General features: G+C 38.2%; 2 protein-coding genes across 6 annotated transcripts in view; one reads left to right on the top strand and one right to left on the bottom strand.

Annotated features, from left to right (window-relative positions):
* ube2q1 (ubiquitin-conjugating enzyme E2Q family member 1) overlaps positions 1-24,245 on the top strand; it is a 75,656-nt gene that overhangs the window by 2,709 nt on the left and 48,702 nt on the right. The gene's annotated exons all lie outside the window — the stretch shown is intronic.
* On the bottom strand, positions 1,487-24,026 carry lgals4 (galectin 4). 4 transcript variants are annotated; one of them, XM_005173698.6, is made up of 60 exons: positions 23,179-24,026; positions 22,047-22,135; positions 21,104-21,302; positions 20,711-20,824; positions 19,824-20,003; positions 19,477-19,565; positions 18,893-19,091; positions 18,695-18,808; positions 18,451-18,567; positions 18,197-18,285; positions 17,910-18,108; positions 17,691-17,819; positions 17,446-17,534; positions 17,156-17,354; positions 16,950-17,063; positions 16,732-16,848; positions 16,413-16,501; positions 16,120-16,318; positions 15,901-16,029; positions 15,612-15,700; positions 15,227-15,425; positions 15,022-15,135; positions 14,795-14,911; positions 14,496-14,584; positions 14,203-14,401; positions 13,984-14,112; positions 13,696-13,784; positions 13,401-13,599; positions 13,197-13,310; positions 12,971-13,087; positions 12,672-12,760; positions 12,379-12,577; positions 12,160-12,288; positions 11,871-11,959; positions 11,486-11,684; positions 11,281-11,394; positions 11,040-11,156; positions 10,725-10,813; positions 10,432-10,630; positions 10,213-10,341; positions 9,927-10,015; positions 9,630-9,828; positions 9,424-9,537; positions 9,234-9,350; positions 8,934-9,022; positions 8,641-8,839; positions 8,440-8,553; positions 8,209-8,325; positions 7,529-7,617; positions 7,254-7,452; positions 7,054-7,167; positions 6,816-6,932; positions 6,025-6,113; positions 5,482-5,680; positions 5,277-5,390; positions 5,041-5,157; positions 4,119-4,207; positions 3,187-3,385; positions 2,410-2,523; positions 1,487-2,303 (listed from the first exon to the last, which is right to left on the bottom strand). In XM_005173698.6, exons 1-60 carry the CDS (start codon positions 23,233-23,235, stop codon positions 2,295-2,297), a joined length of 7,806 nt encoding a protein of 2,601 aa, XP_005173755.1. In that variant the 5' UTR covers positions 23,236-24,026; the 3' UTR covers positions 1,487-2,294. The 4 variants fall into 4 exon arrangements, with proteins under 4 accessions (XP_005173755.1, XP_005173757.1, XP_068071077.1 ...); XM_005173700.6 differs by lacking the exons at positions 7,529-7,617; positions 8,209-8,325; positions 8,440-8,553; positions 8,641-8,839; XM_068214976.2 differs by lacking the exons at positions 11,486-11,684; positions 11,871-11,959; positions 12,160-12,288; ... (2 more) ...; positions 12,971-13,087; positions 13,197-13,310.

Raw genomic sequence — 24,245 nt, 5'->3', positions numbered from 1 at the left:
AAGGGATGTCTGTGCACTCAGCATCCTCGAACAGAACTCTGTAAATCAGGCTCTTCCTCAGCCGTTCAGATGCTGAACACAGTTTTACGTCTCCAAGCGGGAGGGCAGATATTGAACCACTTAACTTGGGTCTAATTTATGAGGTAAAAGTTTGCAGGGACTCAGGAGTCATACATCAGCTTTATAATAAGGCTTGTGCTGGCTGCTGGATTTACTGCACACTAGTTGCATCATATTTACAGTGACGTCACAGTCTCAGTGCTGTTCTGTCTGAAGCGTACGGCAGTATTTCCCTTCCTCTCATCGCTATATCTCGCTGTATCTGTCTATTTTCCTAAACTGGTCACTGATTATTCAGTCAAACCCCAAAAATCAGTGGCTAACAGAACAGTGTTTAGCGAGAGGTGTAGTGGATTATTGTAGTTTCACTGCCTCATATGTCTGATCTTTCCTCATGAAGATATATTTAACCTTTTAAACAATAGCAGAGTTGACATTTTCCATCATGTTGTTCTTCAGCTCCAGATGCTAACCTCAAATGCCACTCTAAAACACGATTTTATGTATTTTCATCATATTATTGTTTTAAAAAATTGAGTGAAATATCACAGCAACAGAGTCGACACATAATCAAGTGAAGTTTGTTCATAAACTAAGTTTGAGAGAATCGGGTGATCATAATTAATCACAGCTGGTCCCGCATTAACTAACCTATGATTCACCAATCAGATGATTCCTAACTCACTATAAATAACCACAGTTTCTTACATTAGTTAACATCGCTTTGAAGAATCCCCCCTTCCACCCCTACTCCTCCACCTTTTCCTTTATAGGGTGGCCCGGTGTTAAGCACTGTTTCTTTACAGCAAGAACGTCACTGGTTCAAATCAGGCCAGTTGTCATATCTGTGTGAAGTTTGCATGTTCTCCCTGGGCTCGTGTGGGTTTCCCCCGGGGCTCTTCGGTTTCCTCCCACAGTTCAAATTCATGTGGCATAAGCGATTTGATCAATATAAGTAAGCACTATAGTCGAGCTCTTGCAGCAGTATATCTCTATAAAGCGATTTATAATCTGTCATCAGCTCTAACTAAAGAGGGGAGTTCTCGAGACCTACCTGAGCTCAAACTCCCCTCTGGCCCTGCAAACAGGAGGGAGCTCTAAGCTTGAGGATCTTATGAGCTCAGTGCTCTCTCCCGGGACTGCATGCCAAACCTGCTTTATAATCAATAATCAGCTGAGTGTGAACTCTTGAATCTACTTTTGGTGAACCTTAAAAAAACATTGAAAGAAGAATAGCGACACACCTTAATGCCTTTCAGAGTTTCCCGCCACACCAAGTGACATCAAGTCACATGCTTTTTCCCTCTGGGCTTTACTGATTGTTCTGCCTTTTTCTAACCAATTCAACAGAGTTGACTAAAACGCAAAGAAGACAGACACTAAATGTGGTTTTTAATAAATGAAAATACAAATAATACAGAAAATAGATGTCCATGCAAAAGTTTATTTGATTTAGTAGAGTAAACACAGACAAAAGATGAAGAATAGCCTTAATTATTTGATGAAAATTGAAGCTGAATATGATTCAGGAGGCAAAGACAGTTAAACATAGGTAAAGAGGGAGCTTTTCATTTAATATTTTCTAGACAAAATGTCCCTAATTACCTTTAGAGATCAATTGATAATATTTGTGTTATTAATTAAAAGTGTTAAATTAAAGAAGGAAAATAATAGAAGATTTAGCAAAATTACCCTCAATTCTAGAATCACCCCTATGAAGAAGTACATGGAAGTATGTGAATAGGTATATAGTCTTATCACAGTAAATGCTTGCCGTTATATTAAGCAGGTAGTTTAAGCAACAGATGTGATTATGCAATTACATATAAAGAAATACTGCTTAATGGTTGAAGTTTTTCAGAAAGGACTTTCGGCAGGAAAGCAACTTAAAATATGTTGTTTAATTAATTAATTTAATAAGCACATTATTGCTTTCAGTTTGCTGGCTGTAACACTGTAGAAAGAGTTCCACCTTGTGGCCATTTATGTAAAAACAGGGTGTGAAAACTAGCCTCAATGTTAAAGAAAATCCTAAAGCGCATTACTTTTGAAACTTGAGAAAATGGATTCATTTGCTTGCATTGCCACAAATGTAGCGACCTTGGTGTGGCATAATGGATTAGACTGGGATCAGTGATGTAGATGATGTATGAATATCAGGATGAGGATGTGCATGATTTTCTCTCGCTGAGTGCTCTTTAATGCAGTGGAAGCCGCCATAAAAATGATCCGATTCACATCCCCTGTGGAAACAAATCAGCATTATAGGCTTTATACTAAAAGAAAAGCACAACATTTTAATGTGGGTGTGTTTTCAGTACAGTGAACAAGTGGTCTGATTACACTCACCATGACAAATCCAAGAAAGCTGATAGAGACATTCCCCAGAACGTTGATTGTAGTCACTCTTTCAAAAGGGATGCGGTGTTTGAACATGCTCTGCTTGTGGTCTTTGAATTGCACCTGGCAAACCAAAAACAGCTTTTCAATTGTTTTTAATAGTGTAGGTTTTTGTGTTGTTTTTAGCCCCAATATCTAAAAAAGTTTATATTAAGAAATTTTTTACATGAGCAAAATACAATGGTTTGTTTTCAGAAATGAGTCAAAATTAAGTTAGTTCTTTATTAAATCAAGCTAAATAATCTGCCAATGGGGCAAGCTAAATATTCTTATTTCAAAGCAAAAACGAGATCATTTCACTTCCCCATTGGTAGAATGAGACAATTTTTGTTTGCTTGGCTAGAAAATGCTTCATAATTTAAGTGATTTTAGATATTTGGACTAGAAACAAGATGAAAGCATTTCTGTTGCAGTGATATTTGATTAAGGTTAATGAGGGGAAATTATTTTTTTACATTTATATTATTCTGTAGATGTAAAATAAAGGTTAATATGAGTAGGCTATTATTATTAATTTTGCTCAAACATGGTAAAACAACACTAATAATATTATCACAATATCACAAGTCGTGCTGGACTCATAAAATTCAAATTCAAATTGCTTGTTCGTTGATGCAAGATAAAACTTTACCATTCAATTGACAAAATGTGTCAGAAGCTCATCAGGAACCACTTTTTAGTTTTCTTTTGGGAAATGCAGGGCGCTTTATGTCCCGAAGCACATACCTGATATCCTTCAGCTTTGATCTGAATGTAGAACTCAAAAGCATCTCCCTTTTTACACGGGTTTTCAGAGACGTATTCCTCCGCTCCCCATCTCCCGCTCTTCATACTGTTCATGACCAGCTTTGAGCCCATTCGGGGATTGAAGTGGAAAGCAATGTCATCCTTATCAGTAGACCCGGTCTTGAAGTTGATTGAAAACCTGCATGCAAGTCAATACATTTTAAAGAGTTTAAAGATTGGTCACCATCGAAAGTAAAGATCACATTTTGTTTAAGAATAACTGCAGGGCTGGATCTCTCTTGTATGTTTGCTGCAGTATCATTAGGGTTTTGCTATGATTATGGTGCGTGGACACATATAGTGACTGTTGGTTGAATTAGATATTACTATAGAGCTTTTCACACTGAGATCAACCCAGGGTTATTGTCGTTAATGACAGGATGACCCAGGGTTTCACATCTGAAAAGCCCTATTGTGTGGCAGCTAGGGGTGTAATGGTATACTGAAGTCATGTTTTGGTACCTACATCAGTTTTTAGGGTCAGGGTTCAATACAGGTACAGGAAAAATAACAACTGCCCTGTGCTTGCATTTATCTGTTTATTTTGAACAGGCAGAAGTGTTTCGACACAATCAGTATACAGAACCGACAAGCTACTTGTGATGGAAGAATACAATATAAACCTTGCACATGATTGGTGCTCATTAATGTCAGTTACACAGCAGTGGACCAATTAGAAGAACTCAGAGGCGGGGCAAGAGTTGCTCGCTAGTTTATGTGTAATGTTTTCAGATGCGAAGACATGTTGTTTGTGAATGGCTGATAAGTTGACGTGATGGATAAGGATCAATACATACCATTACACCCCTAGTGGTAGGATGAATTTAGTGCATACTTTAATGGAGGCCTGAATATATGAAATTGTAACTCACCGATCACCATTACTAGGAACAACTCCCTTCACATACAAGGTCATGCCTTCTCTTAGTCCTCCAGGGATTTGGCCCAAATAAGGAAGGTTCTGACAGGAGCACAAAAAATCGGCATCAGCCCAATCTTGAGACGGTTTGAGTTTATTAAAATGGAAATTGGAAAAGCATTGATGATTAAAGTTGTCATCACAATCTTAATATAAAAGACAGTGAGACAATTTCTTTTGGGTGAAACATGCACTGCAGTTTCATTATAGAGGTCGTTCAACCAAGAAGAGAAATTCTGCCATCATTTACTCACCTTGATGTCATTCCAAACCTGGCTTTCTTTTTTGTGGAAAAAACACAGAAGAATGGTTCAAAGGTTTCATTGAATACAATGAAAGGGAGTGGGGTAAATAAAAAGTTCCACTGAAGGAAGAGTGTCTTATGGCTTTGAAATCTCTTCCTAAAATAAGTGTACAGCACATTTATTTAATTATGCATGTTCAAGTAAAGATCAAGTGTATTTTTAAGTATAATTTATGTAGACAGTATACTATTAGCAATATGCTAGTAGTGTACTTGTAAGTGTATTATTTAAATACAACCTCTTTAAACTGTCTCACTTGTAAATATTTTTGCATGTTTTTGAAAGTTGGAAGAAACTAACAACTTATAGTACACTGCTACTTTACCTTTTCCTTTGCACTGACAATTACCTAAGCGCAATGATGCAATGCTTATAATAACCAGATCTTATAACATTTAGTGGAGGCTTCAGCTTTATTTGAATTATCTAAATAATCTAGCTAAAAATATGTATCCAAAAAAAGCATGCTAGTAGCACACTTGAGTATCTGAAGGTATGACAAAAAGTGGAGTAAATGACAAATTTTGAGCGCAGTATATCTTAAGTGACTGGAATGGATGGGTCACTCACGGGATTTTGCACTGCTTGTAAGGCCTTTGATTGTATTATGGACAGATCCCACTGTGGGCTTCCCAGACTGGTGATTGTTGACTTGACTCTAGTAGTAAATGAGGATTTGCTCCAGTTCTGTCGAGGAAATAGTGAGAGTGTGTGTTTAGAAAGCTGGATACACTTCTCAGTGGATTCTTAACACAGTATTGTATTGTTGTTGTAGTATTTCCACAGCTGCAGAAAATTTAACTTACTTGAATGAACCCAAAAATGTTCATAGAAACCGCTCCAACAATATTCAAGATGGACACTTTTTCCAGTGGTATACGGTGCTTGAATGTGTACAGGTCGTTTTCGTTTACATATACCTGATGAAAAGATTTAGCAATAGCCAATATAAAGAGATGCTCTTGGCTTTTTTTAAAGAATGAAATGAGTATTGTTCCTTAAATCACAAACCTGATATCCTTCAGATTTGATGACCATGAACATCTCAAAAGCTTCCCCCTTTTTAAAAGGGTTGTTGGAGACACTCTCCTGAGTTTCCCATGCTCCATTCCTGAAGCTGTTCATGTCCAAATTCTGGCCCATTAGGGGGTTAAAGTGGAAAGCAATGTCATCACTGCCAGACTGCCCAGTCTTGAAATTGATCTCAAATCTATAATAAAGATGATATATGTTAAAGCACTCACTATAGACCACTGATAGTCTAACCCTTACTCTCCCATTCACTCATACAGACAACTGATTTTCTCCTGTGCACCTATAATGCATGTGTTTCAACTGTGGGGTAACTCGGAGCACCTGGAGGAAACCTACCCAAACACTGGGAGAACATGCAAATTCCTCACAGAAAGACTTGCTGGTCCAGCCTGAACCCAAACCAGCAACCTTCTTGCTTTAAAGCTGCCATGCTAACCACTTGCCCAATGTTACAGTTATGAAGTCCAATGAGCTGTAAAGTTTGTATTCCATTCTCTAACTGTCCATATGATTTCTTACTTGTCAGCATTAGGAGGAACAACACCCTGGAAGTACAAGGCCATGCCTTCTCTCAGTCCTCCAGAAATTGAGCCCACATAAGGAAGGTTCTGCAGAACACAAAAACAGGAATCAGCTTTTATTCATTATACTCTTGTTGGAGGATTTGAACATAATAAGGTATATGCCGAGCCAGTGTTGTTCCCATACTGATAAACTTCCTGACCTGTTATTGTGAATTATTTTCCATTTTATATTATTCGTTTTACAGCATCGATGTTGTAATGTAATCAAAATACAATCAGTTAAAAAGACTTTGGCATTCATTTATTTGCTCAAGCGTAAAACGAGACAAGAAGGTAGCGCCGGTCAGAATCAGGAGGCTAGCGCAGAAGCTCCATTGAATATACTGTGGTAAAATAAATGCTTGTATTATAAAGACATTGTGGGGGAAAATGTAATTTACTGCAGTGCTTCTGTACAATCCGAGACCAACTTTATATCAGATATCATTCAGCCAGTGGAGATCACTGATTTTTAAAGAAAACAGACCTTAAACGAGCCGGTTTTGCATTGGCATACAGTTCACCGGAAGCGCTTAACCCAGGTTACTGGCAAATTAAAAGTCCTGGTAGCATGCGTCAGCATATACCCTATAAAATTTGATGGTTTAGAAGTTGCGCAATTTTGAAATAGGTCATCAGAAATTATGCTGAATCAGTTGCTCTTAGGGTTTTCTTGTGTGGCAGTTTCATTATGTGCTTTCACGTAGTCATGCGTTTAAAATTATCTGGAAGGAATCTTTCACTCACAGGGTTTTGGACTGCTTGCACGATCTCTGAGTGTGTGGTTGATTGCTCCAGATGTGAGCTGCCCAGACTGGTGTATGTTGACTTGACTTGGGTAGCAAATGAGGATTTGCTCCAGTTCTGTTGAGGAAACAGTAAATGTCTTTAGAAAGCTCTTTATTCTCCACATCATTGTCAGTGGATTCAGACACTAAATCCTTTATGTTGCAATATTGCCTTTACTGCAGATAATGTGACTTACTTGAATGAAGCCCAAAAGATTTACTGCAACACCTCCAAATATATTTAAGGTGGACACTTTTTCTAGTTGCATACGGTGCTTGAATGTGTGCAGCACCTTGCCGTTCACATACACCTGATGAACAGAGTAAGAACAGTCAGTAAAGAAAAGCTCTTAGCTTTCGTTTAGGGATGCAGAAAGCTTTGTGTAAATGCACATACTTGATATCCTTCTGGCTGGAGGACGGTGAGCATCTCAAAATCTTGTCCCTTTGTAAAAGGGTTGTCTGAGACACTTTCCTCAGTTTCCCATGCTCCATTCCTGAAGCTGTTCATGACCACCTTCTGGCCCATTTGGGGGTTGAAGTGGAAAGCAATGTCATCACTGCCAGACTGCCCAGTCTTGAAATTGATCTCAAATCTGGATTGAATTTGAATTATATTAAAACATCCAAATCCAAATTGCATTGATTTATCTAAACAAAATGGTTTCTTACTTGTCAGCATTAGGAGGAACAACACCCTGCAAGTACACGGCCATGCCTTCTCTCAGCCCTCCTGAAATGGGGCCAACATAAGGAAGATTCTGCGAGGAAAAAACAAAACCATTGACATCAGCCTACCTGTATATTAACTGTGCAGGATTGGAGTGAACTGCGTTTTATAAATGAGTGTTAGCAGTACATGAGCTGACCTTGGGTGAAAGAGAGTGTACATGTGTACAGTACATACAGCTCAGTATAACATTGCGCTACCCCAATAACATGCACTGTTCAGAAGCTCTGTACTAGATTCTTGTTGAAGGATTTTAACTTATTAAAACAGGAAAATGTGAAATTTCAGGAATTTTTAAAATAGCTATCACATTCCTGAAACTAGTGGGGAAATTGTCCTTGATTGAAATAAAGCAGTAGTTGCTAAGGAGCTATGGTATGGTTTACAGTAAATTTGCAACAACTATGGGGCATTGCTCAGGACTGATTGTGTAATTGTTGCCAAGAAACAATTACAGGTGTACAGGTGTATGATTTGAATAAGTTAATACAGCTCTGAACACGGCTCAAAGAAACTGTATCAAGGAACAGAACTACCTGTTTTACATGTGCACTACTTTCTACATGACGTGTTTTTCATTTGTGTGATTGGAAGAGTCACTGGAAAAGGATTTGTAACTCACAGGGTTTTGGACTGCTTGAGAGATCTCCGAGTGTATGCTGGACTGTTCCTTGTGTGAGCTTCCCATACAGGTGATAGTGGACTTGACTTTGGTACAAAATGAAGATTTGCTCCAGTTCTATTGGGAAAAGAATTAGATAAAGCATTTTGAAAGATCTTTCGATCTTCACAGCATTCAGTGTTGTTTCAGTGATGCTGCAATATTGCCTCAACTGCAAAAAAAGTAACTTACTTCAATAAAGCCCAAAAGCTTGACTGAAACTCCTCCAACAATACTCAATGTGGACACTTTTTCCAGTGGTATTCGGTGCTTGAATGTGTAATGTTCCTTGCCATTCACATACACCTGATGAACAGAACCAGTAAGTGTGTGCAAAAAAACTCTTGCATTACATTTAGTTAGGTGGTACGTTCTGGAACTTAAACCACAAACCTGATATCCTTCAGATTTGATGACAGTGAACATCTCAAAAGCTTCCCCCTTTTTAAATGGGTTGTTGGAGACACTCTCCTGAGTTTCCCATTTTCCGTTCCTGAAGCTGTTCATGGCCACAATCTGGCCCATTCGGGGGTTAAAGTGGAAAGCAGTGTCATCACTGCCAGACTGCCCAGTCTTAAAATTGATTTGAAATCTATAATAAAGTTGAAATGCGTTATGTTTTTTAAATCCAAGCAATAATTAACCAATTTTGTCAGATTTTCCATCTGTCAAACAAAATTACTTACTTGTCAGCATTAGGAGGAACAACACCCTGCAAGTACACGGCCATGCCCTCTCTCAGTCCTCCTGAAATGGGGCCAACATAAGGAATGCTCTGCAGGGAACACAATAACATGTGTCTGTCTTTAACTGTGTTATCTGATATTGTTTGGCACAATTTTATGAATGAGTATGAAGCTTTAAAATTTCAGTAATTTTTACTGAAACTGTGATGAGACATATGGTTTCAGGTAAAACAAGTTTCATCACAATTATTTTTACTTTAATCCTATTCTTACACTTCTGAAAACAAAACGCTCACTTACAGGGTGTTGGACTGGTTGTGAGATCTCCAAGTGTGTGGTAGACTGTTCCCCATGTGAGCCGCCCAGGCTGGAGATTGTTGACTTGGCTTGAGGAACAAGTGAGGATGTGCTCCAGTTCTTAAAAGAGAGAGAAATTACAAAGTGTCATTCATGTTGAAATATTGCCACATCTGAAGAAAACACAGCTTACTTGTATGGAGCCAAGAGAGTTGATGGCAACATTTCCACTGATATTTAATGTTGACAATCTTTCCAGTGGTAGACGGTGCTTGAATGTGCACAGTTCTTTGTCATTCACGTACACCTGATGATCCAAACCAACACATTGCAATTAAGGCGAAGTTTCTAGCCACCTTTTAGGACTATGCAGTGTGATTTATATCACATAATAAGTACCTGATATCCAGCAGATGTGATGGCAGTCAACATACTAAAATGTTGTCCTTTTTTAAAGGGGTTGTCTGAGACACTTTCCTCAGTTTCCCATGCTCCATTCCTGAAGCTGTTCATGGTCACCTTCTGGCCCATTCGGGGGTTGAAGTGGAAAGCAATGTCATCACTGCCAGACTGCCCAGTCTTGAAATTGATCTCAAATCTACATTGAAGTTAAAGGATGTTACAACAACCATTCCCACATACCACTAACCAATATTTGTTCATTTACACAAACTGTTCAACAAGGCAATGCCTTACTGGTCAGCATTATCAGGAACAACACCCTGCATGAACATGGCCATGCCTTCTCTCAGTCCTCCAGGAATTTGGTCCACATAAGGAATATTCTGTAGAAAACACAATAGCTTTATCCTACGCTGACTATGATCTTGTGGCAGATTTTCAGCTTTACAGTACAGGAATGTAGAATTATTTCAGACTTTTTAGATTGGTCATCACAATCCTGAAACTTTAGTGAGAAATCTAGTCATGTTTGAAATAAAAAGGCAATAAGGGCTTTCACCGTAAAGGATCAGTCACTCACTGGGTTTTGGATTGACTGTGAGATCTCCAAGTTGTTTACAGCAACGTCTCCACTGATATTTAATGCTGACACTCTTTCAAGAGGTGTACGGTGCTTGAATATGCACTGTTCTTTGCCATTCACTTGCACCTGATGAACCAAAACAACACAACCCATAAGGGGACACGCTCCTAGCTTTCTTTTATAGGTGTGGCTAGCTGATCTTCTTACAACACTTACCTGATATCCTTCAGGTTTGATCATAGTCAACATCTCAAATGGTTCTCCCTTTTTAAAAGGGTTGTCAGAGATAATTTCTTCTGTTCCAGATTGTCCATTTATTACGCTGTTCATGGCCACGTTCTTATCCAGCCGAGGGTTGAAATGGAAAGCAGTGTCATCATCACCAGACTGCCCAGTCTTGAAATTGATTTCAAATCTGCATAAGTTTGGAAATATGTTAAAGCAACAAAATCCAGCTTATTGTAAATAGTTTATGTTCAATTTCATGTTAGGCACAAATAATTATTAACCTGTCAGCATTGGCAGGAACAGCTCCCTTCATGTACAAGATCATGCCTTCTTTCAGTCCTCCGGGAATCTGGACCGCCTTAGTAAGTTTCTGCAGTAACCACAAGAAAACAAGCATTTTTCTCATATTAACTAGAATTTTGTAAGAGGATTTCTGAATGGGTATACACAATGAGATTGTTTAGGTTGATCAACACAATCATGAAGCTATAATGAGACATGTGTGCATGGATTAAACAGTTCTCACATGGTTGTTTAACAAGCTGTTTTTGCTTTGTTGTGCATTAAGAATTGATAGGATAGGATCAGTTACTCACAGGGTGTTGGACTGGTTGCGAGATCTCCAAGTGTGTGCTGGACCATTTCCCATGAGAGCTGCCCTGGCTGGGTATTGCTGACCTGGCTTGAGCAACAGGTGAGGATGTGCTCCAGTTCTAATGAAGAACAGAAAGAGAGAGAATTTATACTATTTACTATTTTCCACATCATTGTCAGTAGTTTCTGATGTAGTGTCAGTTGTGCTGAAATGTTGCCAAAACTGAGGAAAACACAGCTTACTTGTATGGAGCCAAGAGAGTTGATGGCAACATTTCCACTGATATTTAATGTTGACAATCTTTCCAGTGGTAGACGGTGCTTGAATGTGCACAGTTCTTTGTCATTCACGTACACCTGATGATCCAAACCAACACATTGCATTTAAGGACAGGATTCTAGCCTCCTTTTTGGACTATGTAGTGGGATTTATGTTGCAAAAAAGTACCTGATATCCTGCAGATGTGATGGCAGTCAGCATCTTAAAGTGTTGTCCCTTTGTAAAGGGGTTGTCTGAGACACTTTCCTCAGTTTCCCATGCTCCATTCCTGAAGCTGTTCATGACCACCTTCTGGCCCATTTGGGGTTTAAAGTGGAAAGCAATGTCATCACTGCCAGACTGCCCAGTCTTGAAATTGATCTCAAATCTATAATGAAATTGAAGGACGTTACAGCAGCCATTCTCAAATAGCACCAAATAATTTTTGTTCATTTAACCCTTTGATGCACTACAATGGTCTAAAGTGACCTGTCTAAGCTTATTTTTTCTATATCTATTTTATAGCTTGTGCATCAAAGGATTAAGTAAACTGTTCAACAAAGCAATGGCTTACTGGTCAGCATTATCAGGAACAACACCCTGCATGAACAGGGCCATGCCTTCTCTCAGTCCTCCGGGAACTTGGCCCACATAAGGAATATTCTGCAGAAAACACAAGAAAATGTGCATTATCTTACATTGACTAGATTGTTGTGGCAGATTTTCAGCTTTACAGTATGGGAACGTTAAATTTGTTAATGATTAAATTTGCCATCACAATCCTGAAACTTTAGTGAGAAATCTAGTCTTGTTTAAAACAAAAAGGCAATAAGGGCTTTCACCGTAAAGGATCAGTCACTCACTGGGTTTTGGATTGACTGCAAGATCTCCAAGTTGTTTACAGCAACGTCTCCACCGATATTTAATGCTGACACTCTTTCAAGAGGTGTACGGTGCTTGAATATGCACTGTTCTTTGCCATTCACTTGCACCTGATGAACCAAAACAACACAACCCATAAGGGGACACGCTCCTAGCTTTCTTTTATAGGTGTGGCTAGCTGATCTTCTTACAACACTTACCTGATATCCTTCAGGTTTGATGATAGTTAACATCTCAAATGGTTCTCCCTTTTTAAAAGGGTTGTCAGAGATAATTTCTTCTGTTCCAGATTGTCCATTTATTACGCTGTTCATGGCCACGTTCTTATCCAGCCGAGGGTTGAAATGGAAAGCAGTGTCATCATCACCAGACTGCCCAGTCTTGAAATTGATTTCAAATCTGCATAAGGTTGGAAATAAGTTAAAACAACAAAATCGAGCTTATTGTAAGTAGTATTCATTCAATTTCATGTTATGCACAAATGGATATTAACCTGTCAGCATTGGCAGGAACAGCTCCCTTCATGTACAAGATCATGCCTTCTTTCAGTCCTCCAGGAATCTGGACCACCTTATGAAGTTTCTGCAGTAACCACAAGAAAACAGGCATTTTCTTATAGTAACAAGAACTTTGTGGCTGGATTTCTGGATGAGTATATGAAATGACATTGTTTAGGTTGGTCAACACAATCATCAAACTATGTTGAGACAAGTGCCCTTGGATGAAACACTTGTTGAACACTTGTCACGCTGTTGTGCATTCATTAGTGAAAGGATAGGATCAGTCACTTACAGGTTGTTGGACTGGTTGTGAGATCTCCAAGTGTGTGGTGGACCATTTTCCAGATGACCTTCCCAGGCTGGGGATTGATGACTTGGCTTGAGTAACGGGTGAGGATGTGCTCCAGTTCTAAAAGAGAATTTACAAAGATTTTTACTTTCCACATCTTTGTCAGTAGTTTCTGATGTAGTGTCAGTTGTGCTGAAATGTTGCCAAAACTGAGGAAAACACAGCTTACTTGTATGGAGCCAAGAGAGCTGATGGCAACATTTCCACTGATATTTAATGTTGACAATCTTTCCAGTGGTAGACGGTGCTTGAATGAGCACAGTTCTTTGTCATTCACGTACACCTGATGATCCAAACCAACACATTGCAAATAGGAGAAGATTCTATCTTCCTTTTTGGACTATGTAGTGGGATTTATGTTGCAAAAAAGTACCTGATATCCAGCAGATGTGATGGCAGTCAGCATCTTAAAGTGTTGTCCCTTTGTAAAAGGGTTGTCTGAGACACTTTCCTCAGTTTCCCATGCTCCATTCCTGAAGCTGTTCATGACCACCTTCTGGCCCATTCGGGGGTTGAAGTGGAAAGCAATGTCATCACTGCCAGACTGCCCAGTCTTAAAATTGATCTCAAATCTATATAGAAGTTAAAGGATGTTACAGCAACCATTCCTAAATAGCACCAAACCTTTTGTTCTTTTAAGCAAACTGTTCAACAAAGCAATGGCTTACTGGTCAGCATTATCAGGAACAACACCCTGCATGAACAGGGCCATGCCTTCTCTCAGTCCTCCAGGAACCTGGCCCACATAAGGAATATTCTAAAGTAAACATAAAAAAATGTATATTGTTACTCTAATTATATTATCATGGCAGATTTTTAGCTTTACAGTAAGTGAATGTAGAATTTTTCTATTGATTCTACTGGTCATCACAATCCAGAAACTGTGGTGATAAATGTACTTTTGTTTAAAACCAAAAGCCAATATCAGCTTTCACCGTAAAGGATCAGTCACTCACTGGGTTTTGGATTGACTGTGAGATCTCCAAGTTGTTTACAGCAACGTCTCCACCGATATTTAATGCTGACACTCTTTCAAGAGGTGTACGGTGCTTGAATATGCACTGTTCTTTGCCATTCACTTGCACCTGATGAACCAAAACAACACAACCCATAAGGGGACACGCTCCTAGCTTTCTTTTATAGGTGTGGCTAGCTGATCTTCTTACAACACTTACCTGATATCCTTCAGGTTTGATGATAGTTAACATCTCAAATGGTTCTCCCTTTTTAAAAGGGTTGTCAGAGATAATTTCTTCTGTTCCAGATTGTCCATTTATTACGCTGTTCATGGCCACGTTCTTATCCAGCCGAGGGTTGAAATGGAAAGCAGTGTCATCATCACCAGACTGCCCAGTCTTGAAATTGATTTCAAATCTGCATAAGGTTGGAAATATGTTAAAGCAACAAAATCCAGCTTATTGTAAATAGTTTATGTTCAATTTCATGTTAGGCACAAATGATTATTAACCTGTCAGCATTGGCAGGAACAGCTCCCTTCATGTACAAGATCATGCCTTCTTTCAGTCCTCCGGGAATCTGGACCACACGAGGAAGATTCTGCAGTAACCACAAGAAAATAGGCATTTTCTTATAGTAACAAGAACTTTGTGGCTGGATTTCTGGATGAGTATATGAAATGACATTGTTTAGGTTGGTCAACACAATCATCAAACTATGTTGAGACAAGTGCCCTTGGATGAAACACTTGTTGAACACTTGTCACGCTGTTGTGCATTCATTAGTGAAAGGATAGGATCAGTCACTTACAGGTTGTTGGACTGGTTGCGAGATCTCCAAGTGTGTGCTGGACCATTTCCTATGTGTGCTGCCGTGGCTGGGGATTGTTGACTTGGCTTGAGTAACGGGTGAGGATGTGCTCCAGTTCTAAAAAGAGAATTTACAAAGATTTTTACTTTCCACTTCTTTGTCTGTAGTTTCTGATGTAGTGTCAGTTGTGCTGAAATGTTGCCAAAACTGAGGAAAACACAGCTTACTTGTATGGAGCCAAGAGAGTTGATGGCAACATTTCCACTGATATTTAATGTTGACAATCTTTCCAGTGGTAGACGGTGCTTGAATGTGCACAGTTCTTTGTCATTCACGTACACCTGATGATCCAAACCAACACATTGCATTTAAGGACAGGATTCTAGCCTCCTTTTTGGACTATGTAGTGGGATTTATGTTGCAAAAAAGTACCTGATATCCTGCAGATGTGATGGCAGTCAGCATCTTAAAGTGTTGTCCCTTTGTAAAGGGGTTGTCTGAGACACTTTCCTCAGTTTCCCATGCTCCATTCCTGAAGCTGTTCATGACCACCTTCTGGCCCATTTGGGGTTTAAAGTGGAAAGCAATGTCATCACTGCCAGACTGCCCAGTCTTGAAGTTGATCTCAAATCTATAATGAAATTGAAGGACGTTACAGCAGCCATTCTCAATTAGCACCAAATAATTTTTGTTCATTTAACCCTTTGATGCACTACAATGGTCTAAAGTGACCTGTCTAAGCTTATTTTTTCTATATCTATTTTATTGCTTGTGCATCAAAGGATTAAGTAAACTGTTCAACAAAGCAATGGCTTACTGGTCAGCATTATCAGGAACAACACCCTGCATGAACAGGGCCATGCCTTCTCTCAGTCCTCCGGGAACTTGGCCCACATAAGGAATAATCTGCAGAAAACACAAGAAAATGTGCATTATCTTACATTGACTAGATTGTTGTGGCAGATTTTCAGCTTTACAGTATGGGAACGTTAAATTTGTTAATGATTAAATTTGCCATCACAATCCTGAAACTTTAGTGAGAAATCTAGTCTTGTTTAAAACAAAAAGGCAATAAGGGCTTTCACCGTAAAGGATCAGTCACTCACTGGGTTTTGGATTGACTGTGAGATCTCCAAGTTGTTTACAGCAACGTCTCCACTGATATTTAATGCTGACACTCTTTCAAGAGGTGTACGGTGCTTGAATATGCACTGTTCTTTGCCATTCACTTGCACCTGATGAACCAAAACAACACAACCCATAAGGGGACACGCTCCTAGCTTTCTTTTATAGGTGTGGCTAGCTGATCTTCTTACAACACTTACCTGATATCCTTCAGGTTTGATGATAGTTAACATCTCAAATGGTTCTCCCTTTTTAAAAGGGTTGTCAGAGATAATTTCTTCTGTTCCAGATTGTCCATTTATTACGCTGTTCATGGCCACGTTCTTATCCAGCCGAGGGTTGAAATGGAAAGCAGTGTCATCATCACCAGACTGCCCAGTCTTGAAATTGATTTCAAATCTGCATAAGGTTGGAAATAAGTTAAAACAACAAAATCCAGCTAATAGTAAGTAGTATTCATTCAATTTCATGTTATGCACAAATGGATATTAACCTGTCAGCATTGGCAGGAACAGCTCCCTTCATGTACAAGATCATGCCTTCTTTCAGTCCTCCGGGAATCTGGACCACACGAGCAAGTTTCTGCAGTAACCACAAGAAAATAGAAATTATTCTATTTTTAGTAATTGTTTGCAGCAGGATTCCAACTTTCCAAGGGTATGTAGCTTTTCATTGTTTAGATTGGTCATCACAATCCTGAAACTATGGTGGTACAAGTGATCTTGGATGAAATGGTTGTCATATCCTTGTTTGATTAGCTGTTTTTACTTTGTTGTGCATTAAAAATTGAAAGGATAGGATCAGTCACTCACAGGTTGTTGGACTGGTTGCGAGATCTCCAAGTGTGTGCTGGACCATTTCCCATGTGTGCTGCCGTGGCTGGGGATTGTTGACTTGGCTTGAGTAACGGGTGAGGATGTGCTCCAGTTCTAAAAAGAGAATTTACAGAGATTTTTACTTTCCACATCATTGTCAGTAGTTCCTGCAGTTGTGCTGAAATATTTCCACATCTGAGGAAAACACAGCTTACTTGTATGGAGCCAAGAGAGTTGATGGCAACATTTCCACTGATATTTAATGTTGACAATCTTTCCAGTGGTAGACGGTGCTTGAATGTGCACAGTTCTTTGTCATTCACGTACACCTGATGATCCAAACCAACACATTGCATTTAAGGACAGGATTCTATCTTCCTTTTTGGACTATATAGTGGGATTTGTGTTGTAAAATAAGTACCTGATATCCAGCAGATGTGATGGCAGTCAGCATCTTAAAGTGTTGTCCCTTTGTAAAGGGGTTGTCTGAGACACTTTCCTCAGTTTCCCATGCTCCATTCCTGAAGCTGTTCATGACCACCTTCTGGCCCATTCGGGGGTTGAAGTGGAAAGCAATGTCATCACTGCCAGACTGCCCAGTCTTAAAATTGATTTCAAATCTATAATGAAATTGAAGGACGTTACAGCAAACATTCTCAAATAGCACCAAATAATTTTTTACACAAACTGTTCAACAAAGCAATGGCTTACTGGTCAGCATTATCAGGAACAACACCCTGCATGAACAGGGCCATGCCTTCTCTCAGTCCTCCAGGAACTTGGCCCACATAAGGAATATTCTGCAGTTAATGCAATAAATTAGGCATTATCTCACAGTGACTAGATTCCTGTGGTTTATTTTCAACTTTACAGTATGAGAACATTTTTTAGGGGGGTTTTGTAGATCAAAGATCAAAGCCAATATCAGCTTACACCGTAAAGGATCAGTCACTCACTGGGTTTTGGATTGACTGTGAGATCTCCAAGTTGTTTACAGCAACGTCTCCGCTGATATTTAATGCTGACACTCTTTCAAGAGGTGTACGGTGCTTGAATATGCACTGTTCTTTGCCATTCACTTGCACCTGATGAACCAAAACAACACAACCCATAAGGGGACACGCTCCTAGCTTTCTTTTATAGGTGTGGCTAGCTGATCTTCTTACAACACTTACCTGATATCCTTCAGGTTTGATGATAGTTAACATCTCAAATGGTTCTCCCTTTTTAAAAGGGTTGTCGGAGATAATTTCTTCTGTTCCAGATTGTCCATTTATTATGCTGTTCATGGCCACGTTCTTATCCATCCGAGGGTTGAAATGGAAAGCAGTGTCATCATCACCAGACTGCCCAGTCTTGAAATTGATTTCAAATCTGGATAAGGTTGGAAATAAGTAAACAAATTAATTTATCAGTACTTAGTTTTTGTCCATTTTAATAAAAGGCAAAAATTATTACAAACCTGTCAGCATTGGCAGGAACAGCTCCCTTCATGTACAAGATCATGCCTTCTTTCAGTCCTCCGGGAATCTGGACCACACGAGGAAGATTCTGCAGTAACCACAAGAAATTAAGCATTTTTCTCATATTAACCAGATTTTAGAATCTGTGGTAAGACATATGGTTTATGGTGAAACCGTTCTAGTGCACTTGTTTCATTAGGTGTTTTTATTTTGTTGTGCATTCATTAGTGAAATGATAGTATCGTCCACTCACAGGGTGTTGGACTGGTTGTGAAATTTCATAGTGTGTGCTGGACCATTTCCCATGTGAGCTGCCGAGGCTGGTGAATGTTTTTGTGTCTCTGGTAGGGAATGCAGAAGTGCTCAAGTTCTAACCAAAGAACAGAGAGAGGATATATTTATAAAGTTCTGTAGTCTTTGCATTATTTGATAGTGGATTCTGGGACAGTTTAATTTTTTTATGTTATTTTGGCTTACCTGCAGAAAATGTAACTTACTTGAATGAAGCCAAAAAGGTTCAGGGTTACATCTCCACCAATATTCAACACTGCCACCTTTTCCAGTGGTATATGATGCTTGAATGTGTACAGTTCCTTGCCGTTCACATAAACCTTATGAACCACAATACAGCCTGCATGAGGACAAGTTCTGCTTTTTGAATGTGTGTGTTTAGTTCCATGCCTCATACAAAGTACCTGATATCCTGCAGATGTGATGGCAGTCAACATCTCAAAATCTTGCCCCTTTTTAAAGGGGTTGTCTGAGACACTTTCCTCAGTTCCCCATGCTCCGTTCTGGAAACTGTTCATGGTCACCTTCTGCTCCATTCGAGGGTTGAAGTGGAAAGCAACGTCATCCTTGTCAGAAATCCCAGTCTTGAAATTTAGTGCAAATCTGCATTGAAATTTGAACATGTTGAAGGAACTGTGCTTGGTGCAAGTCGATGTTAAAGGTGTTAGCTGTGTCATGCAGAAGCACTAATTCTTTCACTCGTCCGCTGTGTTTTTATCAATAGTCTTTTACTGTATTAAAAATCAATTAGTTCTGTTAGAGAAAAGACACTAAAACTGAATGGCTTGCATCACAGTTAAGCAGAAAGACGTGACTTGGCAGATCATCGCCATTGTTAGAGTAAATAAAATTACTATGAGGCAACACTAAAACAATCACCCTGCCCCTGGTGAGACCAGTATTACTGATAAATGACTGAAATTCAAAACTGAAACTAGCAAAATCCAACTAAATCTGAATTAATGTAAATGTAAAAACTATTTCTTACCGATCAGCATTATTAGGAACAACTCCTTTGACATACAAGGCCATGCCTTCTCTCAGTCCTCCTGAAATAGGGCCCACATAAGGGAGTTTCTGAGGGGAGCATAAGACAACTATTGAGCTATTACCATTAATAAATAAATTAGTGTACATTCACATTTCAAGGCCAATTTAGTAAATCAGACCCCAATTCTTCTGCTTTTGAAGTATTTGAACTTTTAAATGTTGTTCTAACATAAAAGAGTGTCATTACTCCTGAAACTATTATGTGTACATTTCCTTTTAGTTGATACACTCTTTTTTACACACTGTTTAAGCTTGATGTGTTCCAGCATAGTTTGTGTTACTCACAGGATTTTGGACTGGGTTGCTTAAGGAAAGTTCAGTTGTCAGATGGGTAGTTGACGGATGATGTTTGGTCTCAGTGAAAGACCAGGTTCCCTCCCGCATAGATGAATGTCCTCTAAAAACCCCATGATGTGAGTGATGCATGCCTCTGCCACCCCTGATGCTAGAAGACCCAGACCAGCCCTGTAAAAGCAAGATAGTAACCATTGAAATAAACAGGACTTTATTTTCCACCGTTTCTTTAGAGGATTGTTAAAAGATTTCAGGCACTCGTCTCAATGGCTCAAACCTAATTGTGGTTGTACCCCTTTCCTCCACTATATTGTAAATGACATTATTGAAGGATTTTGCTGCTTTTAATGGGACCTATTCTGCCCCTTTTTACAACATGTCAAATGTGTGTCTGCCGTCTCTAGAGTGTGTAGTGACGTTTCAGCTGAAAATCGCTCCCAGATAATGTTTAAAACTGACCCCTTCAGGCTTTGATCTCAGTTGTGGCGTTTTGGTCACTGTCTCTTTAAATTAAAATGAGAGAGTCTATGCTGACATGATCTTCAGCAGCTCAAACACTCTAATGGCTAATGGTCAGACGGCTGCTTCTCACTCAGGCCTGCTGGACATGCTAATGAGAGGGAGAGATGGCCACTAGTGGACGGGGCTTTCCCCTTTGATGACACGTACAAAGGGAGAATGTCAATCAAAGTGTTTCTGCATCAAGTCTGATTATAAGAAACACAATTCACTCATGTTTAGCATTAGAGGCTGAATATATGTACACAAAACACAACTTAAACCCCCTATAAAAGTGATTTCTGCTTAATAGGTGCCCTTTAAGGCTTATACACACCAAGCAGATGTCAAGAACTAGAAATCTTCAAAGAAACACTGACCTCGGTGAACATCACGTTTGTTAAAGAAACCCCTCCTGCGACAGCCAGAGTGTTGACGCGTTCCAGAGATATACGATGCTGAAAACAACCGACTTCTTGTCCACTCAAAAACACCTGCAGATGAAAAATGACTTTAATTAATATGTCCTAATTGATCTTGTATACTGAAAAAAGTGAATACTTTCATTCAAAGTACATTTTACTATTGGATTAATTGAAAAATTATGGTTTCTTATTAAAACCTGTTTTATTAAATTTGCCTTAAAACAAAAAACAAGTTAAAAACTAAACTTTAAACCAAAGTTCAATTACAATTTAAGAAAAGCTAAAAGGTCTAATTGTAAAATAGTCTTGGCATGTTGCACTTATATAGTATAAAGCATCAAAACTCACCTGATAACCTTCAGAATTCACTGCAATGTTCAGATCAAAACTGCTCCCCGGTTTTAAAGGAAAGTCCAGTTTCTCCTCTTTTCCCCATGATCCGTTTTGGCGGCTGTTTACCGCAGTGAAGTTACTGATAAACTGAGGCTTCATTTGAAAGGCGATGTCATCCCCGTCAGACTCTCCACACTTCAGATTCACCACAAAGCTGCAGAGGTAACATGAAAGAGAGAAGAAATTAAAGTCTAAAGAGTCCACACTGCGAAATAAAAATGCTTTGGTCCTTGTTTCTAGTTTAAATATGTTTTTAAAATTAAGAGGCATTTTCCAGACAAAGGTTTTTGGTTTAAAAATAAACAGATTTTTAACATTCATAATCCAATAAGTACCTTTAAAATAAAGTAAATTAAAAAAACAAAAAAACAAAAAAAACGTAAACCATACAATGTTTTCAAAGTATTTGATATTAGAAATCATACTAGGTAAGCAATTCTTAAGTTTAAAAGGCTATTTTTAAATAACAAATCTGTGTAAGTGTTATCTTAATATTATTAATTAATGTGTAATTAATTAAATTACACATTGTATAAATATTAAACTATTGTATAAATACTAAAACTAAAAAACAAGTTTTAAAAATATTGTTTTTCAGAAAGGTCAATATTTAGTGAGTTTTTTCCTCAAAACAAACAAAATAATCTGCCTATTACTGAATTTCCTTCCGGACCAATATCATATATTGCTAATTTAACAGTGGGGTAAGCAAAATAATGTTTCTAGATTATTTCTCTTCCCCAATTATTGTGCTTGTTTTAAGGAGAAACTCACTTTATTTTGACTGATTATTACTGAAAACAAGACTACATTTAGTGCTTGTCTAGAAAATGGTGACTGATTTCAGAATTTGATATGTGGACTAGAAACAAGACAAAAACTCTTAGAAAAGATTCACCCATCAGATCCAGCAGGAACAGCTCCCTGGATGAAGACGCCTTTCCCAGCTTTCAGTCCTCCATGAATTCGGCTCACATAAGGGACGCTCTGCATAATATGAATGTGTTGTCAAAAAAATTATTTTCAAGACAGAACCACATTGAAATTGGTAAAAGGAAGCCAAGGCTGCACAATACATCATTTCATTATCATTATGACAAAAATGTGTTTCTTACTTAGACTATTTTATCCTGGTTCTAGTCCAAATATCTAAAAATTCTTAAATAAAGAATAATTTTTTTAGACAAGCAAAACATAATTTCAGAAATAATGAGGCAAAATCAACAGAGTTTTCCCTTTAAACAAGAAAAATAATCTGCCAGTGGGGTAAACAAAATAATCTCATGCCAGAAGGAAAAACTTGATTATTTTGCTTACCTTGTTGGCAGATTAATTAACTTAATTTTGGCATATTATTTCTTTAAAAAAGACAATATATTTAGCTTCTTTAGAAAATGCTTCTTGGTTTAAGAATTTTTAGATATTTAGACTAGAAACACGATAAAAAATATTTGGACCAGAATTATCGCAAAATCTCTAAGTAAATTTTATGCAGTGAATATTTAATTACTTTATCTGAATACTGAAAACCATAAAACTTCATTTATTTAATGTGTTTATTGTTATTGTATTAATCCATGCTTGTAGATTGTTTATTAGATTTCATGTAGATGCGCTGCCCTACAAAATCATCCCAATCAATCTAAAACTAAAAACTCTTTTCAAATATTAATAGTCTTTTCAGTTTATAATGTTCAGCAGACTCGGGTATAATATCTGATTTCTAGAGCTGCACAGTATCATTATAAGAGTATATGGAATATACTTATTACAGTCGTGTGATAAACTAAATTACATATGTTTTATGCAGCAGTTGTTTATCTAAATTTGACCAATTAGATGTAGCCCTACTCTCTTTAGCCTTGCTAAATGTGTAACCCTGACATAGATTGGTCTGAATTAGATCTGAAAAAAATATATGTTTATCCTGTTTAATGTAATGTCACTACAAAACTAAATGGTTTAAGTAATCATGAGAAATCTCATTATTAAAATACTCAATAACAATATGGCATAAAAGTCTAACTCACAAAGCCGGAGGTGGTGTGGCAGCTTGACCTGCAGCCCGACTTTAATTTGAAGCTCATGTTGGTCACTGAAAGTGAAGATGTTAAAGATGCACTGATGGATTCTGGATTCAGGATGAGCCTTATAGATCGTGCTGTGGCTTTTATACTGTCAACCGGTGGGCGTGCAGCCTTCAGGGTGCTTTTAGCCTAAAGGCGTTTCAAAATAAGCTTCAAAAGTTCATGTTGGTCTTGCAAACTAAGGGCAAACGCTCAAGTCATCATGCCAGGATCATTTGCATTCTTCAACAGTTTTGCCCAAAGCCACCATGCACATCAAAGTTCATTTTACATTTCACCTGAGTTCAATTTTTGCAGTAATTTGCATTTTGCATATTAAAATAAGAGTGGAGGCGAGTGGACAAATACAGTGCGTTTACATTACATTAGATAAAAACAATGTTGATGCACATTCCCTCATGTCTGCTTGTATTAGTGATGATGATTCAGCCATTCAGTTTAAAACAATGATCTAAATATTCATGTTTAACTCATTAGTGGTGTAATGAGTTTAACTGATAATAACTGGGGAATGAAGCGGGTTTCAGCCTGAGGGAAAACTGCTTAACTTTGATTATCAAATGCTTCATTCAGCAGAATTCTCACAAGAATGAAGGAAAACATCCAGAATCAGACCATAAAACTGTCTGAAAAACACTCGCCCTCTCGTATATTCCGCTCATTTCTGAAAGGACGATTTCACATTATATCACTGTATGTTAGTAGTCTGCTATATGGTTCAGAAAAAGAAAACTAATTATTTATTTATTTTTTTAAGGAAATGTTTGGTACTGCATCAACATTTGTACTGAAATCTCAAAAAATAAAATAAAATAAAATTCTGATGAATATAATATAATAATGTGCAATATTAAGCTTATTATATTATATTATATTACATTATAGCAACATAGTGGCTCAGTGGTTTGCACTATTGCCCTACAGCACTCAGGTTGCTGGTTTGATTCTGAGCTGGGTCAGTTGGTGTTTCTGTGTGGAGTTTGCATGTTCTCCCTGTGTTTGTGGGTTTC

This window comes from Danio rerio, chromosome 18 (genome assembly GCF_049306965.1).
Source record: "Danio rerio strain Tuebingen ecotype United States chromosome 18, GRCz12tu, whole genome shotgun sequence".
Lineage (NCBI taxonomy): Eukaryota > Metazoa > Chordata > Actinopteri > Cypriniformes > Danionidae > Danio > Danio rerio.
Note: the sequence above shows the minus strand (reverse complement) of the source record. Positions and strands in the feature narration are given on the sequence as shown.

Bases quoted from the DNA above. Each gene is read 5' to 3' on its own strand.
- lgals4 (XM_005173698.6), bottom strand. From the start codon at position 23,235: ATGAGCTTCAAATTAAAGTCGGGCTGCAGGTCAAGCTGCCACACCACC. The intron at 18,809-18,892 runs GTACTTTGTATG...GTGGTTCATAAG, and splicing joins TCACATCTGCAGGATATCAG to GTTTATGTGAACGGCAAGGA. The intron at 10,631-10,724 runs GTTAATAATTAT...AAACTTATGCAG, and splicing joins GTTCCTGCCAATGCTGACAG to ATTTGAAATCAATTTCAAGA.